At 33.3% G+C, this 20,269-nt stretch overlaps 1 protein-coding gene across 3 annotated transcripts in view; it reads left to right on the top strand.

The window, feature by feature from the left end:
- The window catches only part of NELL2 (neural EGFL like 2), a 179,462-nt gene that overhangs the window by 46,408 nt on the left and 112,785 nt on the right, over positions 1–20,269 (top strand). For 2 of the 3 annotated variants that reach the window (XM_031940410.1, XM_031940411.1), the window contains one exon: positions 10,715–10,806. In XM_031940410.1, the coding sequence (XP_031796270.1) occupies positions 10,715–10,806 (92 nt within the window). Of the gene's footprint in view, positions 1–10,714; positions 10,807–19,357; positions 19,368–20,269 lie in introns of all 3 variants that reach the window. The other variant, XM_031940412.1, reaches the window with a different exon arrangement.

Here is a 20,269-nt window from a genome sequence, read left to right on the forward strand (position 1 = left end):
ATCCATTTCCTGTGGATTCTTCTTTTGAGATCCCTTTCTCTCATTGTTGACCTTTGATTTAACCCTGATACATGATTATTCTTTTTCATCTCCCTGTTTACCTCTCGTTCCTTTCATGAACCTTCCCATGGTGTGTATAATTCCACAGTTGAAGTATTCATCTATAGGGAGCTTGTTGCTAGACTCTATCTATAATATTCCCTTTCCACATTTTCACTGTTACCTTTACCAAATTTCTGCCTTGCACACATTTAGAAAGAAATCTCTTGCTTGTCTCTCTTGTCACTCTGTTGCTATTATTTCCTTGCCTGATACATTCGTTTACTCCTTCTGTATTTCTCTTGTTTGGGATGTTAAAGAGAAATAATCTTTTCAGTTCTAGCTTTCTTTCTAAAAAATTTTCAAATTCTTCTTTATTGTTGAATTCCATCTTTTATTCAGTATGGTTAAGTTCAGATTTACAGGATAGGACAACCTGAGCTCCAGTGCTCCTCAGAACATATTATTCCATTTCCCCTCCTTTTTCTAGTGGGTATGGAATAGTCCTGCATTTCTTGAATCTCCTTTCCTTTGTTTTTAAAGACCTATCTCCTGAGGGCTGTTGAAATTGAAACTAAAATAAATTGAGGGAAAAAAACAGTTCCAAGTGTGTTAGTTTATTGGTATGGCTAGTAGGAATCTTTAGCTTTTCAGAAAGCTGAAAAACACTGAATGAGACCTAATAGGTGATTTTTCCCCACTGAGGCAATTAGGGTTAAATGACTTGCCCAGGATCAGACAGCTAGGAAATGTTAAGTGGCTGAAGCTAGATTTGAACTTAGGTCCTCCTGACTTCAAGGCTGGTGCTCTAACCATTGTGCCACCTAGCTGCCCCTAACAGATGATTTTATAAATAAAAAGAACAGCATGCAAAAACTAAAAGGCAGAATCATAGATGGAATGCAGGACTAGCAATAGCCCCTTATTTTTACTTGTAACTATGGAAAGCTCATTGGTGATACCCACCACATGGATGGTTAATATCCCCATGACAAAAGACCAGACTTTCTTGAAGGATAGCCACTGTTGCAGAGATAACAGATCAGACTCCTTGGCATCCACCTGAATCCTTCAAGGGAACCATTTCTCTGACACAAGAACAGGATGGTGATTAACAGGAAAACTGAACTTTTAAATAACTCAGAGTCAATAAGCAATTTATAAGAAATCTGAATTCCTAAACTTAAATCACAAATGAAACGTAACTTAGATACAAAAAATGTCAGTATTGATACAAAGTCAAATTACTTAAAGAATAGAATCAATGTGACTTTTTCAATTTTCAGGGCTTTCAAAACTTCTTGCATCAGATTTGAACTATTAAATTTAACTATTATGTATCTTACAATCTGCTGTCTTTTTTGTTTATTTTTTTTCTGGAGGCAATTCTTTCAATTAGAATTTTCATTTTCTAGGTTCAGAAATTCTAGGCAGTTGTCTTCTATTATTTTCTTCTTTACAATGTTAAGATTTTTTGTTATGTCATTTTCTTCTAGGAGACCCATGTTTTCCTCTGTGCAGACTGTCATTAATTTCATAGTTTTGCTTGCATAGTGAGCATATTTTCTTTTAATGTTTTTTTCTCTATTGCTTTTTATTTTTCTAGGTTTTTCTTCACATCTTAGAATTTGCATTCCTAATCTATTATCTTCTTTTTTGTTTCTTTAATGAGGCATGCCATTATAGATTTAAATTTTTCTATTCTATTTATTATTTTTGCTGTGTAGGCTATTAAATTTTGTTCTCACAATTCTCATTTCTCTTTTAAAGCACTCAGCTATAGAATCTTAGAATTTCATCTGTATTCTATAAGATTCTCATTTCATCAAGTGCTATATCACCCTCCCCCTTTTTGGGGGCAGTGTTCATTCATAGATTGCCTGAACTAATTTACTAATGGTGGAGGCCATATTTCCTTCTATTATTGATTTTCTTGATGATTTATCTATTTACATTCAATGTCTTTGAGTTTTTTTCTTTAAATTTTTATTTTCAGTCTTTTTTTTTTTTACTTTTCTTTTTCTTATTCCTTACTTCACAACTCTCTCCCTTCTCATTATGATTTCCTTTGGGACTGGATCTCAGAGGGTCTCAATCTCTCCCCGAATAGGACAATTCCTAGGTCACCAGCCATAGTCACTGGAAAGAAAAAGGAGGAACAGGTGTAGTAGGAGGAGGGGATTGTTGTAAGTCTGTGTCATGTCTTTGGGTCTCCTACTGAGATCTCACTGCAAGTGGGTAATGTGAGAAGTGGTAGAGGAGTACTGAGTGAATTCAGAATCAGTAAGCATTAGTTCTTAGGTTTGAAAGGAATTTTTTTGCTTCTGTTGGATTCTAGGTATCCTAGATCAAAGCTTCTTAAACTGTAGGTTGTGACCCCATATAGGATTTTATAACTCAATGTAGAATCTCAAAATTAGGACTTATTATCAGTATATCTTTGATTTGTACACCTATTTTATATGCCCATATGCTCAAAATCATGTAAAAATTTCTTGGGTGAAAAGGGGTTGTGAGTGGGAAAAATATAATAAGAAACCCTGTCCTAGATCATGAAGACAGCTGAAATTATTTTATCTTTGGGAAATGATTTCTGTTTGGGAGGTTTGCAAAATTGTGGGTATCATAGAAAATGTTTGGACTGCTATTTTATAGTTCAAACGATCTATTCTATGGTCTTGATCCTTCTTTACTTTGCTAGGAAGCTTCTTCTAGCACCCACTGAGCTACTTCCTTTGTGTGAGCAATGTAGGGGTTTACTCTCTAATCCCTAATCTATCCCCAAAGGGGCCTTTTCTGCAGTGCTCTTTCTAGCCAGTCTATCACCCAGCCCTCCATGTTTGCAGCACCATTTCTCCAACTCAATCATAATCTGAGTCACAAAGCCATCTCCTCCCAATTAACAATTGCCAGATGTTGGGAATGGATGTGACTCATGTAGGCATCTTTCTAGCTGAATTTGTGTTTGAATAAGTGAGGCACTCGTAGTTCATTAAATAGTTATGAATGGACATTTGTTTAGCTCTTCAGCAAAGTTACAATAACACTTAACTTAGCCCCTCTTTGTTTTCATTTGGAAACATGTTTGGTCAGCAAGGCAGAAAATGATAACTCTCATGGTCTTGGAACATTTACTAAGTCTGAAAGGCCTGATCCCTACATAGCTAAAACTTTTTATGCCATTAGGTGATGAGAAAACCATGTTATGCGACTAGAATTTACCAAGAACCTGTGTCCAGGAAGATGTCTCTTGACCTTTGTTTGTTCTTTCTGCCGGGGCTTTTTTTTCACTTCATAGTAACACTTTATTGTAGTATTCCTAAATTGACCTCTTTGAAACTCCTATCACATCCAGTACTCTAAGTCTAGGTAGAACTAGTCTAACCCCTCATCCATATGAAAATCCTGCAATTCCTTCAAAAATCTTTGGCATCTTCTCCTTGATTTCTCTTCTATGAGTTAAAAAAATCCAACTATTTCAACCAATTCTCAACATAATATAAATTCAAGGTCTCTCATCATCCTGGTTCCTTTCCTCTGGTTACTCTCTTGCTTAAATGGTGTGCTAGGAAATGAATACAGCAGATGATTATTGATGACAGAGTACAGTGGAACCATTATCCCTTTATTCCTGGAAGCTATGCTTATTAATATAGACCAAGATTTCATTAAATATTTTTGGTTGCCACATCACTCTGCTGACTGATTGAGTTTGAAGTCTATTTTCATTTTATTAGATTCTCATTTTATCAGCCCAGTGCTCTAGCCTGAGATCTTTTTTGGATCCTTTTATGGAGTATGTATCTTATCAAGATCTGTGTTACCTGCAAATATGATATCCTCAGGTATGGCTGTTAGAATGATAAGTAACTCAAAAGCAGAGGCACTTTGCTCAGAGAAATCAATTCACATAGTCCTTCTTGGTGAATAACCTTTCCTTCTTATGGCTAACTATCAACTGATGTATGAATGCCTCATTTCATTCCAATATCAAATCTATTTTATAAGAAGAAATGACCAGAGGTAGACTTATCTTAATACATCATGACTTTGAAAAGCTTTCTTTCCCAAGCTGTTTTATGGAACAGGCAAATTTCCATCCTGTGATGTCATTGGTCCTTTTTGATGATCAAAGTAATGTCTCCTACCTTTCCCCCAAGTTTTCAATTTTTCCCCTTCACCATCCACTCCTTTCTTGGCTTTTCTTTTTCTGACCCTACAGAGAATACCGTCCCTTGATTGTTAAACTTTTATTTAACTCTGGAACATCACACATTCCTCTCTACTGCCTACTCTTCTCACTCTCCTCACCTACCCTAGGACTATAATGTAGTCCTCCACCTACATTTTTAGGCAGGACGTCTTCATATTCTGTCTTTAATGCCTCTTGTCTGCCTGATTTATGTATAGTTTCATTTTGTTTATAATGCATTTCCCCAAAAACTTGTTTGCTTCTCCTCTAATTTTTAATATCTATTTTAATATTAATATTTAATATTCATTTGTGCTTATTTTTAGCTTATTTACTTTAGGTTATCTAATTTTAAAAATGGTTTTTAGTTCATTAATTTTTCTTTTTATATTTAATGTATGATTAATTTTAAGGATATGATTTTTCCAAGGAGTGTTTTAATTCCAAGTGAAGTCACAATAAATATATGTAGTATAATTTTGACTGATCTCTCAATAGTCAAAAAATAATTTTAAAAAATAGAAACAGAATTGCAACAGTTAAAATTCCAAACAGTTCCTTTAACATACAAATATAGGATTCCCCTGAAATTGAGGAATCCTCTAAGACAATTGGTAATCTATGATCATTAGCAATAATCTTCAAGATACAGTTCTAAGAGCATAATTGCCTCTTTTTTTTTATGTCAAGAAAGGTTTATTCTCAAATCTCTTAAGAATAGTACACCTTAGAACCTGAGAGTAATGATTCTTCATCTTTAGAGTCATCATCAAAAGCAACATCAGAAGCATGGAGGCCAGTTCAGGCTTTCTTCCTATATAGGGATACTTCAAATTGTGTCCAGATTGTTTCCTTTAGGCTGGCTATCCCGAGCTCTGACTTCTGTTTATTCTAAATCCTGCCCCAATTATTACACTCACCCCATCCATTTTAGTTTTTCATATATTTTGATCGGTTTGCAAGTGATACTTGTTTAACCTTCAAGTTCTTTTGAAGTAATTATTCAAGTTCTTGCCTTTATATGCAGTCTGATTATTTTCCTTTTAAGAAAATAAGTATTTTGGCAACTATTATTTTTCTGTTGTGAAAATTTCTTAGTATCCTTTTCCTTCCTGCTTCTGAGTGCCATCCTATATTTTAATAAAAGAAAAGAAAAAAGTTAAAAAGAAACAAAACAGCAAAACAATATATATATATATATATATATATATATATATATATATATATATTTAAAAGCCCAAAAATGTATGTGATGTTCTACACCTATGAATCTTCTACTTTTGTAAAGGAGTGGGGTAAAAGTATATTCTCATATTTCTTCTTTTGTGTCCTACATATTCTTTTAATTCAACAACATTCATTTCATTTTGGGGTAGTTATTCTTTCCATTTAAATTTCTGTATATTGTTTTTTTGATTCTGTTTCCTTCACTATGCATCAACTCATGTATTTCAATTCTTCTCTGTGTTCATCATATCTGACATTTCTTGTAGCACAATATTATTCCATTATTTGCTATTGCAAAAAAAAAAGTGCTACTACAAATATTTTGCTATATTTATGGACTCTTCTAACAATGACTTCCTTGACATATCTTCTAGTAGTGGACTCTTTGAATAAAAGTGACATTTTAGTCACTTGCATAATTAAAAATTACTTTCCAGAGTGGTTTTATGATTCACAGCTATTTAAGCCTTTTGCTACTGCATATATTTTCCCACAACCCTTCAAACATTGAATGCTCTCATCTTTTCTTATCTTTGCCAACTTTCTGGGTATGAGGTAAAATCTTAAGATTATTTTGATTTACATTTACCTTATTAGCAATTTTGAGCATTTTTTTCCTGTGGTTAATATTCTAATTATATTTTTGACAATTATTTATTCATATCCTTTGACCACTTATATATTTGGTAATAGTTTTTTGTTAACTCTGTTTGTATACAAGTATAATTTATTTGTATGTATGTATATAAATCTGTTATTTGTTTATATACCTTTATTTTATATCTGTATGTTTCTGTTTAAGTATATTTACAGAAATATATTTTATATATTTGGAACAATATATTTCTACTTCAATATTTATATAAATTTTATGAATATCGTCAAATAAAATTATATTCATTAAACTATATTTGCATACTTTTATAAATATAGATATATGGTATATATTTTATATTGTCTATATAGCTCTATATAGTCATAATTTCATCTACCTTCACATACTTATTATTTCTATGGTTTGCTCTTTGATCCACTAATTATTTAGGATTTTAATGTTAAATCTCCATCTGAGCCTGGATCTTATTTGTGTTCCTTGAATTGATTTCAATTTTATTATGTTTGTAAAGAGTTTACTATTTCTGCTTTTTAAAAATTTATTTGTGATTTCTTGTCCTACTACATGGTCAATTTTTTAAAAAGTTTCACATGGTAAGAGAAACTCATTCTTTAGCAGTTCCATTTAGGAGACACCTTCAGTCTTTTATTCCAATTTATCCAGTAGCTTATTTAATTATATATTTCTCTTTTTCCTCAGTTTCTTCATCTGTAAAAGGGTGATAATAATAGCACCTATCTCAAAGGATAGTTGTTAGGATCAAATAAGATAATATTTGAAAAGCAAAGCACAGTATCTGAAAAATAAGAGGAGCTTAATAATACAACGTTGTGATCCAAGCTAAATCACATAACCTCTATCTGCCTCAGACTCTTTAACAAGATGGAGATAATAATAGTACCTGATCCCCAGTCTTATTATGAGGATAAAAGAAGGAAACTTTACCATCCATCTCTTGATGTTAGACAAATCTAATTTTAAAAAGACAGAAAATGTCTGCATAGAGAGAACAGAAAAGGGTCTAAGAAGGAGCCTTGGGGTACATACACAGTTACATGGTATGATCAGCCAGCAAAAAAGACTCTTTTTATCAAAGAGATCAAAGGAGAACCAAAAGATAGAAGAGCTTAACTTAAAGGAAAGCATGGTTTGCAGTATAAAGTGTTGCAAAGAAGCTGAGGAGGTTCAAAGTTGATAGAAGACAATCAGATTTGGCATTTAGACACCAAATTATTGGAAATTTTGGAGCAAAGTGTTTATAACAGGTGATGATATCAGAAGGCAGATTACAAAGTGTTGATAGTGAAAGAAGTGAATTCAATGATTTAGTCAACTTTGTTTTTTTCTAGCATTTAGATTATGAAAAGGAGCAAAGATATAGTATGATAATTTAAAAGAGTCATGATCATTTATTAGAGAGCTAGCAGTTGCCAGGAAGTGAGATCTCACAGTCCCTGAGTGACCAGGAATGCATTAGAGCAGTAGAGTAGTAGCCTTTTATACAGTTGATAAATGTGTAGGTGGGCTTATATTTAGATTCATTTACAGGAAGGGATTTCCAAGACTCATGACAACAGTTATTTAACATTCTCTGGAAAAGTCTATGTTAAATCTGTAACTTATAACTGACCAGGCAAAATGTCTTATGACTGTTCCCTTCCATCTAGGGTAAGAGTCCAAGCTGTAGACCAGAAAAATAGCGAAGTAAACTTTTATAAAAAAGAGAAACTATCTTATAGACTGTAATGTTAAATAGACAAACTGTCTTTTACAGCCACCTAATTCATAAGTACTGATTCAAATGACTAAAATTAAATGACACTTCAATTATTCAGATATCAATAATTAATAAATAATGTGGCAATTTCACATAAAGAAAAGTCTTATTACTTTATTGGAGACTAAAGTAAGGAGGAAATATGGGGAATGATATCAAGAAGCTTTAAATTGTAAAAAGAAAATAAAGAGTGAAGAGGGCATTCACAAAAAAGTGGTTTTTATTTTCTCAGTGAAGTATGAAATAAGGTCTTCAGCTGATTGGGGGAAAGATAGGGATAGTGGGGGTGTAGAAGAAAAGACTATTTTGATGAGCCTCTATGGGTATAAAAGCATAGAATCAATTAAAGAGAAACAAAAGGATTATTTTTTTAATCAGGGCCCAGTTGATTAAACAAGCAAATGAAAGAAATGAAGAGAGATATATAGAATGGTAGGAGGTTATAACCTAAATAATAAATAAATGATAAAGAGATATACCATACAAGTGGAAATACATGTGAATCATAAGGGCATGCCAGTCCCCTGCATAGGTAAAGTGGATAAGAGTGGGTCATGAGAAATTAAGAATTAAGAAAATGAGGAACTGAGGAGTTAGGATATTTGAATTTTTAATTTCCTACATATAAAGACAGGAGTTAACATTCAGAGGAAGACTGAGCCAGTATTATATTCTTTGGGAGAAAGAGAATTTCTTGAGGCAGCTGATATGGAATTAAAAAGAATGTACATAATTCAAGGAAAGGGACATATTTTATTAGTAAGGCAATGGGAATGAAGGAGGGAGGGTTGAGGAGGAGAGGGTATTTGAGTCAGAAATTAAATGAGACACTGGAGACATGGGAGACGAGAGAGAGAAGCCATTTTAGAAAATCTTAAGATTTAAATATGTTTGGGGGATGGGAAATAATTCAGTTTGATTGAAGTGTAGAATATATGAGGGGAATATTGTGAGAATACTACAATACTGCAGAATTGTTAAAAGCCCTAAATGCTAGGTTAAGTTTTGAGAGCACAGAAATCTTTCTCCTCCCCATGTAATGTTTTTAAATGAATGATAAGATCTGTTTTCTCCAAAATAAATTGGAGTTTGGATTCACCTTAATTTCAGTGCAGGAGATCACATTATCAATGGTTGAATCAATCAATCAACTATCCCTTACCCAATTAATTTAACTTACAAGATGTTCTAAACCCAGATACCTTTATCAGGTGAGGATATCTCTTTGAGTTACAAAATTACTTCTAACAAGTAATTGAATCCTAAAATGAATATATTGATAAATTATTTCATTTCCCCACCCTAGCTACAGTCATTTTGGATTTTTTTTACTTCTCCACAATGCTCCATTCCTGTTTCTCCACCCCTTCTCTTCTCATTTCCCATTTTTCAGCTTTCCTTTGTGTGTTTTCTTGTTCTAAGTATCTTAAAGGCTAATACTTTCTTTTTTGAATTTATATAGAAGACACCTAATAAATGTTTATCAACTATTGACTACTGACTAATTATATATATGGACTAAAAGTGAAAAAGTCCTTAATTGGACTTTGGAAAGGTTTAATGATGTTGAAAGAAATTGTTGGGATAAAAATTCAGAATCCTCTATTCTAATAACTTGCTCGGTTTAGGGCAGAATAATGTTAGCAAAGCCCCTGAAAGGAATTATTAATGGGAAAGTGGGGAAGATGAATAACAAAATCTCTGCCTCCTCTCCTCCCACTTAATTAGAAAATGACTTTGTGAATTTTAAAAAGTCAGAAGATTTGAACTTCCCACCAATGCCTGGAGATAAACTAGACCCACTAAAAAAAAGATAGTTTCAAAACTTTACAAGGAGCCCAAATAAAATAATATCAAAAATTAATTTCATGAGTTTTCCATAAAGGGAGAAAAGACTTTTCATCAATTAGGAGGTAAGAATTTGCCTCATTGTCACATGAGCTCTCTAAGCAGGAGCCCAGTATGCCTCTGGTTTGGAAAGAGTTGGTAGTTCCAGCAACTGCTTTTAATATATCATTTTATAAATATCCATCCCTAAAAGCTTATTAGGACTAATTGGCTAATGGCCAGCTGGGAGCACATTGTTGGGGTCATCTGAGTAGAATTAATCATCCTGCTTCTCTTAAAACTGGAAGGAAGAAAGTGGTCAGTCATTTAAGAATCTAGTCTGAAAGTGTTAGTGTTTGTAGGAGCCAATACTACATTAAAAAAATAAATCTGGAAGAATAATTGTGTGACTACAGGTGATATAATTATTTTAAAAGTCAATTACGACAAAGTGAACTACAATAATGGTTAAGTGTTATTATACGCAGAACACTGCTAAATGTTGGAGGAGATGAAATTTAAATATGATTTAATCCTTTTGTGTGCAGTTCAGAGTTATTGTTCATATGAGAAATAAAAAGAAGCTTGGACTAGGACAGTGAAGCTCAGAATGGAAATAGACAGATGGGAAACATTGTGGATGAACAATTGACAAGATCTGGCCATTGGGGAATCAGGGGAAGAAGAGAGAAAGAGATATTGATGGTTATAAATGTAAAGCTACAGGAGATTGTGGAAAATCTTCATTTAATAATAACCTCATTTTACAGTTAATGAAACTGAGAGCTATAGAAATAAAGTCACTTACCCAAGATTAGATAGGTAATAAGTAACAGAATAAGGATTTGAATGCAGAAGTCATGACTTCAAGTTTAGTAGTCTAAATTCTTGTGTCTGAGGACTAGTTGGAATAAAGTATAATAAATAGAAATCCTTGAAAAATGGTAAATAAATTACACAACATCATTGTAAATTTACCTTATTAACTTTAAACACTTTTAATCACTGAAGTTTTTGTTTGTTTTTAATCCCAAAGCCATATGCCACTTTCAAGGAAGAACCTATTTTGAAGGAGAGAAAAAAACAGTATATTCCTCTTCTGGAGTTTGTGTTCTCTATGAATGCAAGGTAAGGACACACCTGAATAATTTAAATTTTCTCAATTATTTATATAAAATAATTGTTCATAAAAGATTTATTGCAGACTCAAAGCAAAATTAATAGATTAAAAGCTAGATGTTAATTATGCATCATATATTACTTATTACCTAAATTGTCTAAATTATTAAATTCTATTGCCCCATTAATATTATTATGCATCACACTAAATTTAAGCAAAATATGATTTTGTAGTTGAAACCTAAAACTAATTCATTCATGTTGTTGTTATAAAAATAAACAGTAAGACTTTGTCCAATGGTTTGTCCTTTACTTTGGTGAATTGATTGCTAATATTGATGGATGTTTAACCCCTGGTTTTTTTTAATGTAAGCAATGAAATAATGGGTAAAATCAGACAAAATCAACCATTAAATTTTTATTTTTCATTAAGCTAATATAAAACTTTCACTATGCTAATACATATTTTTTAGACACTTAGGTCAGTGATAAAGTAGTACTCTTTTTAAAAATCAACATATAAAAATTACCCAGTTCCTGGAAATCAGCTCTTATATTAATAATGATGTTAAAATTTAAGTTGAATTTCTCATCAATTTAATCATGTGTGTTTTTTAAAAACCCTTTGTAGAGAAAAATATCAAAATAACTTCTTCAAACTAAATTTCTTTTTAACTAGTTCAAAAGTTAAATATTTTCATCCCTTTATGAATTTTTTTTATCAATTTAAAACAACAAGTAAATTTTGTGGTTCAAGTTAAATATTATCTTAAATAACTCCACTGAGCTTAGAATTGAGAAGACACTCATCTTCCAGAATTCAAATCCAGCTTCAGACACTAGCTTAACCTGTTTTCCTTACTTTCTCATCTGTAAAATGATGGAGAAGGAATTGTAAGCCATTTCAAAATCTTTGCCAAGAAAAGCCCAAAATGGAGTCACAAAGAGTTGAGCATGACTGAAATTACTCAACACAAAACCAAATAAATAAATAGCTGCCCAAATACTAATCCTTTGCTTTGGAATTCCAGTGGTCTATATTAGTTTCGCTAACTAAATATTCTCTCTATAATTGAGAAAAGTATAGACTGGGTAAGGCCATTTACATTGTTATATTTAAGTAGTTTTTTTAGTTTGTTGCTTAAGATTATCTAATTATGCCATTTTATCATTTGCAAAAAAATGATAGTTTTCTTTCCTCATTGACTATTGCAATTCCTTCAATTTCTTTTTTTTTTCTTTCTTAGCTAGTACAATATTTAGCACAATATTGAATATAGTTGAACAATAATGGTGATAATAGGCTTCCATTCTTCATGTTGATTTTATTAGTTACTCTGCCTGTTTTCTGGGCATAAGCCAAAAGATCAGGATTATTTTGATTTGCTTTTCTTTTATTAAAAATGATTGTAATAATAACCTTATTTTACAGTTAAGGAAACTGAGAGCTATAGAAATAAAGTCACTTACCCAAAATTAGATAGGTAATAAATAACATAGTAAAGATTTGAATGCAGAAGTCATGACTACAAGTTTAGTAGTCTAAATTCTTGTGTCCTAGGAATAGTTGGAATAAATTATAATAAATAGAAATCCTTTGAAAAGTGGTAAATAAATTATTTTGTATGGTTGCTAATACTTTGTTTATATATATTTGTAGGAATATGATTCTTCCCCCTTGGAACTGTTTTAACTGCATCTCAGAATTTTTCTGTATATTTCATTATCATTTTTTTCATATAATTGTTGTTTCTATGACTTGATTCTTGACCCACTAATTATTTTGAATTTCATTGTTTTAAGTCTTCACTTAGATTTCTGTCTTTCATTTATAGTGACTGAACTGATTACTGCTTTCATTTTAGTGTGGTCTGCATAAGATATATTTAGTATTTTTGCTCTTTTATGTTTGAAATATTTCTGAGTCTTAAGATAGGGTTAATTTTGGTAATAGGTAATTAGTTCTAAGAAATGCATTTTTGTCATTTGCACTTCCAAGATGTCTTCAAATCTTTTAATTCCTGTTTTATATTTTTATTTAAATAAAATATTTATATCAAAAGTATAAAAAGAGATAAAAATCAAGTGGAATTTAGTGAAATATAAAGGACAGCAGACAAGCAGGTCAGAAACCTCAGGCTCACCCTATAAGGATACCATTCCTGAAAATGAATCAGTTTATTTGTGGAATTAAATATTGTAGTGAGTGTTCATAAATGGAGAAAACAGAAGCATAAGGTAAATAAGAATGTGTCGTAACTTAATCAAGATATGATGAGTGAACAACATAGATTCTTAGTAAGAAGAGGGACTAAAAGAGAATAGGAGAGATAGCAAAATATGAGTTAAAATCTGAAGAGGTTTATGGAAAAAAGCATTCCCATTGAAGAGCTCTCCCATGGACCAAGTAGTCTACGTGTTTTTAATGGATATGGGGACCTTACAATGGATCTAATGAGGAGGGAGTTGGTATACTAAGAGAATACTTCTAAGAGTGTTGTTTACCTTTATGGACACCAAACTTCCTCAGGAAAAGGTAAAATGTAAAAAGTGGGGATGACATGGAATCAGCGAAGAGATTGCATGGCAAATGAAAACGTTTTTGGATTCAGAGGGAAGGAAGGGGATAGAGCTGGATAGCATAATTTGGGACACAAAATAACTTCTTCCATGAAACCATACTTTTATCTTTTATCTTTATTTGCTTTCCTTACAAATTGATGCTTCTTAAAATAAAGCACAATAGAATAAAAGGTGTAAAAGAATAAGATGTGCAGAGTCAATAACATAGTAGTTAGTTATAAATGGGAATTCAAAATTGGTTTTTCAGAAGCTTTAATTCTATGAAAAACAAAGATTGGAGAAAGAAAAATGACTATAGAGACAATGAATCAAAGAATAAGATATATATATATATATATGAATCAAATATATATAGATATAAAAAGAATATATATGTAATCAAAGAATAAGAGGTTAAAATAAAAAGAAAGGGAAATTATCAAAAAGGACAAGGTAAATACATCACTCTGCAGGAGAGAAAGCACATGAAAAAATTAAAAACATAATGGAAAGAAAGGAGGGGAGATTTTAAGGTAATGTTTTATAAGTGGGGGAAATAATATAAATAAAAAGGGGAAGATGGCTAAATAAGGGCAGAAAAATCAGTAAGTTAAGAACACTGTAAAATGAGGGAAAGTCTTCATAAGCCAAAGGTAGTAGGGTTGGGGAAGAGCCTATGACAATAGTGTTGCCAATAGTGTAGTATTTGTAGGGGCAAAGTATTGGCTTAAATTATTAGTGTGGAAAAGATGAATGACAAAGGTCAGCCTGTGAAAATTATAAATCACATCACCTTCATTGTTCAGAGGAAGAAGATATGTAGCTCATGTGAGAAGAGGATAGAGGAGAAGATAGATGAAGAAGAAGAGAAAGAGGAGAATGGGGACGTTGCTGACTGGAGAGCTTGAGCAACAATCACTTAGAGCAATGGAGCAGGAAACTTCATAGAAAATACATTTTAAATAATTTTACTTTAGGAACAAATGAAGTCAAGACAACAAGCATTAATTAAATACTTATTTTTTGATAAACACAGTGTTAAGTATTAGTCTTTGACAGTTGGGTGCCATTATTCTTCTTTAGACTTTAAGTTAGTTCTCTTATAATATATCAATAAATCAATCAATAAAATCAATGTAGCATTCCTATTGGGGTTCCCCTCAACTTTCAGGTTGGGCATACTAACTACATTTCCCTTTTGCCCTATGAATCCTCAGAGGATAACTAATGTCCTGAGTTCTAGAAGTTTCTTGTGGATGATTATTTTTTAAATTACAGATTATCTTTCTTCACTTGTGTGCTTCCTATTAATCAATTAATAGATGCAATTATTTCTTAGCATAGGCATTTATCAAAATGATATAGCAAGAAAAAGTTTCAAAATATTACTTCCATAAACCCAAATTCATCCAACATCTGTATGAAAAGTAGATTCAAACTTTTTTGGTTCCAAGTTCAATAATACTGAAGCACACAAATAGTGTGTGTGTGTGTATATATATATATATATATATATATATATATATATATATATATGACAAAGGCATTCCATAACTCTTGATATTTCAGAAATTAGAAATCCTTTCTTACTTCAAAGAGTACTCACACATTCTCTACCACCACCACCCCCCTGACTCTTTCTTGAGTATCTCTGCTAGGTGAGTTGGTCGGCTGATACCTCTATAGTTCAGCTCTACTCTCTGCTTTTAATATTTCTTCCTCCCTTGAATAGCTCTCATTCTTTATACATATCAGTCAGTCAGTGCTCCAGGCACTGGAGTCACTAAGTATCTCTTATAAGACACTTATAAGTGTCAAATATAAAAAACAGCAAAAGATAATTCCTGCCTTCAAAGTGCTCACAGTCTAACAAGGGAGACAACATGCAAACAATTATGTAGAAACAAGGTGTATATGAGAAACAACAAGTTAATCAACAAAGGGAAGGTATTAAAATTAGGGGAAGACTGAAAAAGATTCTTTGTAGAAATTGGGATTTTTATCTGGGAGGTAATAGAAATGTGAAGATCCAGCAAAATAGATTGAAAAGAGAATAGCATTCCAAAAACCAAGACAGAAGAAAATATCAAGGAGAAGAGCTGACCAACAGAATCAAAAGATCAGAAACAGCAAGAAGGATAAAGATTGAGAAAAAGTCGTTGGATTTGGCAATTAAGGGGACATTAATCATTTTGGAGAGAGCAGTTCTGATGAGGCCAGAAGTCAAATTGCAAAAAGTTAAGATAATGAGGAGAGAGGAAATAGAGGCCCCTAATGTAAATAGTCTTCTTAAGCAGACATGGGATAATAACAAAAATTGATGGATCAAGTAAGGATAATCTTTAATTTTGGTGGAGACACTGACATATTTGTAATCAATTGGAAAAAAGCCAGTGGACAAGTGTGAGAGTGGGGGCATGGAATGGAATGTGATCATTTGTGAAATTAAAGGGATTTGTCTAGTCAAGGAGAAGGGTTACCTCTAAATGTGAAATAGGAAAAGATGATATAGTGGCAGAAGACATCTGAGTGATATGAAAGAAGGAGAGAGAAAAGAGAGCTCTTGGTGAATGACATATTTTTTTCAATAAAATATGAAATGAAGGTTCTTAGCTGAAACAGGGATGGGAGGGGAAACTACAGAAAGTTTGAGTTGGGATGATATAGTGAGGCAATTGGGGGAGTATAAAAGAATTGGCCCCACTTGAGTTTATGTAATATAAATCTTTAATAAACCCAAGCAGAATGATTTCATAATTTTCAACAGCTTCATTTAGTAGTATATGTGTAGGAGAAAAGGCCACAGATGATGGGAGTGATCCAAGGATGAAGGTTAGGAGAACACAATCAGTGATATGATAAGATGGCAAGGGATTCAAGAGAAGAAGGCAGAATAGAAGAGCATCCAACTTCACTAAGAGTTCACAATGGGAAAAGGAGGAGTGTGACTAGTACAGAAATGATGTCTTGGAAGAAAAGTGAAATATTATAGGTCCGAGGAAGAGCCAAGAGCAGTGTTTTATATTTGGAACACAGAGGGAGAGAATTTCTGAGTTCATGAATATGGAGGGTGATTTGTGGGTGACAGAAAAATCAAAGATATGGTCATTCTTGTATATAGATGAGCTGAAATGAAGGAGCAGGTCATGGAAAATTACCAAGTTAAGGAACTGGAAAGGTAAGGCATTTGAAGAGCTATCAATATAAATGTTGAACTATGAGGGCAGGAGTTAGGGAGGAGAAAAAGATTGTGAGCCAGATACTGAAGTTATTAAAGAAGAATGAGGAGGATCTTGGAGATCTCTAGATAACAATAATCAAAATTTTGATTGGATAATAAATCTAAATTGTATGAACTTCAAAGAGATGGTGGTGGAGAGATATCCTAGAAGTGCCAATGGAGAGCAAGTAGTATTCTTATTCTGCCATCTTAACCACTAACCCACGTGAAATGAATGAATGTGCAGCCAGGTTTTGAAAGGGTAGCTAAGTAAGCTGGGTTATCAGGATAGAGCCAGGTCTTAGTCAGAACCAAGAGATGGAAAGAGTGGGAAAGGAAAAGATTTAAGATGAAAATAAGTCTATTACCTATTGAGTACACAATTTAAAAGGTATAGTGAAGAGAAAGGATTTGCTTGAGATATTAGAAAGAAATATAGGTTGATAAAAGTGGCAATGAAGAATTATGGGAAATGGGGATTGGGATTTGGATGATGACCAACAGGGTTTCAGAATCCCTAGAAATGATGAAGTGGGAATTTGCTAATCTTTAAGTAAAAAATTTAGAGAGATTTTGAAAGTAATGGTATTATAATCTCACCATGGAGTCCTTTAAAAGACTTTAGTACTTCAGACAAAAGAGCAATAACTTGGAGCAGAAGGAGTAGTGATAATCTCCTTCCCTCACATAGGAGGCTAGGCTGGAAACCTGATGGAATAGACTTCTCTCTCCTCATAATAGAGACTTGTATGATAGAACACCATCTCTTCTCTTCCTACACAAAGCGGGAAGGCATCCATCCCTCCACCTCCCACTCCAATAGGAGAGTGAAAACTAGGCAGGAGATGAGGCAGGAACCACAAGGGACATGAGGAAATGCTCTCATGTCTCCTCTTCCCTCCAGTCTGGAGATCGGGCAGAAGACAGGAGGGACACTATGTGCATGGTGAGAAGTACCTGTCTCCTCTATTCCTCCTCCATATCTTTCTTCCAGAGACTAGGGACAGGCTGAAGATGCACACAGCATAAAGGAGGCACCTGTTTGTCAGGAGTGCTTATATCTGGTCCAGTAGCCAAAATTACACAATTGAGTTGAGAAGGGGGTGAGAAGAGAAATTACCTTCTTCTTTATTGTAATCTCACCTGGTGGCAGCTCCTAGGTTGCAATTTCTCGCTTTCTTATCTAAGGTTTAAAGCACCAAGAGGGTAGACCATCCAAGGGGATGGGATAAGAGGAAACAGTACAGCTTACTCTCTCCCACAAATACTACCACAAAGATCTATAATGAGAACTATAACCTGTAGTGATCAGGAGATGTAAGGAAAAAACACAGTGGGTCAAATTTTCAAGTGTAGGGAGCAACTTTTTCACTCTGGCCTTGGAGCAAGGTTATAAATGCAGCATGGCCTGAGGAGAGAAACTGAGGCTAGATAAGGGCCCGATGCACTGCTGCAGAAGTTCCCAGAAAGGAAAGCCTGACTCTTTGTGGGAACAGAAAAGAGAGTCAGCAATTATATTGCTCTAGATTGTGGATACAAGCATGGATTAAGAAGGAATGGATGAAGGGGCAGCTAGGTGGTGCAGTGGACAGAGCACCAGCCCTGAAATCGGGAGGACCTGAGTTCAAATTTGGTCTCAGACACTTAACATTTTCCTAGTTGTGTGACCCTGGGTAAGTCACTTAACCCCAATTGCCTTGGCCAAAAAAGAGGAATGGATGGCTGGGCTTGAAGCTATATTCCAGGACATGGATAAGGGATGGATACAGGTTGGACTTGACCTAGGTCTGTGTACTGGCAAGGAACAGGAGTAAACGTAATGAGAATAAGCTGCAGGATTCAGCTCCTAGTCCATTCTGAAGCCTCAAGATCATTGAACAGAGCAGGCATTCAGAAAAAAAGGTGATTCTGCACTTCATTAGCTCTGAATGTGCAGAAGCTTCCATCAGGGTGACACAGTTTGAGTACAATAAGCTACCAGGACTCTAACCAAGGGCAAACCTAGACTAAAGTTAGTAGCGTGAGAGAAATCAATCTACCTCCTTGTTTGGGCAAACCCTGTATCACACTGCTTAAGAGCCACTGAAAGATTTCAGATTGCTACTTGTGCTACTCCTAAGATCTTTAAAGACCATAGTTCTTACTACCCAGAGAAAGCAGCCTCCTGGCTATAAAGAATAAAAATGTAAATTAAAAATATGACCTCAAGATCCCTTCAGAAATGTATAATCTAAACATAGGTCTTCAGTTTGACCTTAATAAATCAAATAGGCTAAAGACATATAACCACAAAAAGGAAATAATATATGCAAACAAAGGCTCAAAGAAAAGTAGAGTTAACCACAAAGTCCACTAGAATTACTATAAGAAATTTTTAAAAGAATTTTTTTAATAATTATAACTTTTTATTGATAGTACATATGCATGGGCAATTTTTTACTACATTATCCCTTGCACTCACTTCTGTTTCAATTTTTCCCTTTCCTTCCTCCACCCCTCTAAAAGAATTTTTTAAAAAGAGAATTAAAAATAAATTAATTAAGGTACAAGAAGAGTGAAATGGGAGAGGGGCAGATGAGAGCATTGAAGGAAAAGCCTGGAACAGGAAATGGAGGAAAAACTTGGAAGCAGAATTAATAGTTTAATATGAAGGATGTAAAATTTTACCCAAGGAACAGATTACCAGAGTATTATAATGGACTAAATAGAAGTCCATAACTCCATGATACAGCAAGAATTATTAAAAGAGAGTTAAAACCCTGTGGAAAAACAAAGAAGAAAATGTAAGGTATCTCATCAGAAACAATCTACCTGAGATATATTTTAAGGATGTTTAAAGGAAAGGTACTTTAAGAATCATTGAACTACCTGAAAACAATAACCAAAAATGAATTTGAATATCACATTTTAAGAAACCATGGAGAAAAAGTTTGGGGATATATATGAAACAGAAGGAAAAGTGAAAATATAATGCACTGGCCACTTACCAAAAAAAACTCCCAAATTAAAATTCCTATTAATATCATTACCAAAATTGAGAGCTTCCAAGTCAAAGACAAAAACTTCAAGCAGCCAGAAATGGAGAGTTCAGATATCAAGCAACCAGTCAGAATTACATAACAACAGCTTATCACCTTAAAGAAAGGAAGAACTTGGAATAAATTATTACAAGTGGGAGAAGATATAAGCTTAACAACCAAGAATAACCTATTCAGTAAAATTATACCCATGGAAAACAGCTTTAATAAAACCTCTAAGCATTATGGATGAAAAATCCAGAGCTGAATAGAAACTTTGAAATACAAAAATACAAGCAAAAAATGCAAAATGATAAATAAATATGAGAAAGCAATTAAAAGGGACTAAATTAAAAGTTGAAATGTTTACAGTCTAATAAAGTGAGATTGTCCTTTTAGAAATCTAATGTTATTAAGGGTCATAGAAATAAAAGAAGAAAGGAAAAGACAGGGAAAGATGTCGACACTTAGGGACATGGCAAATTTGTTTCCTCAGCCAAATTCTTCTTGACATAACCAGAGAAGTATTCTCATTTTGTAAAGCAGTCATAGAATATTACACCTTAATAATACATCAAAACCTCATAATGCATGGCTACATTCTATAACTACCTGAAACTGAAGTTGAAGTTAGGTCAAGAAGGACAAAATTATTTCTCCTTTAAATTAGCTT

The sequence above is a fragment of the Sarcophilus harrisii genome, chromosome 5, assembly GCF_902635505.1.
Source record: "Sarcophilus harrisii chromosome 5, mSarHar1.11, whole genome shotgun sequence".
Taxonomy (NCBI): Eukaryota; Metazoa; Chordata; class Mammalia; order Dasyuromorphia; family Dasyuridae; genus Sarcophilus; species Sarcophilus harrisii.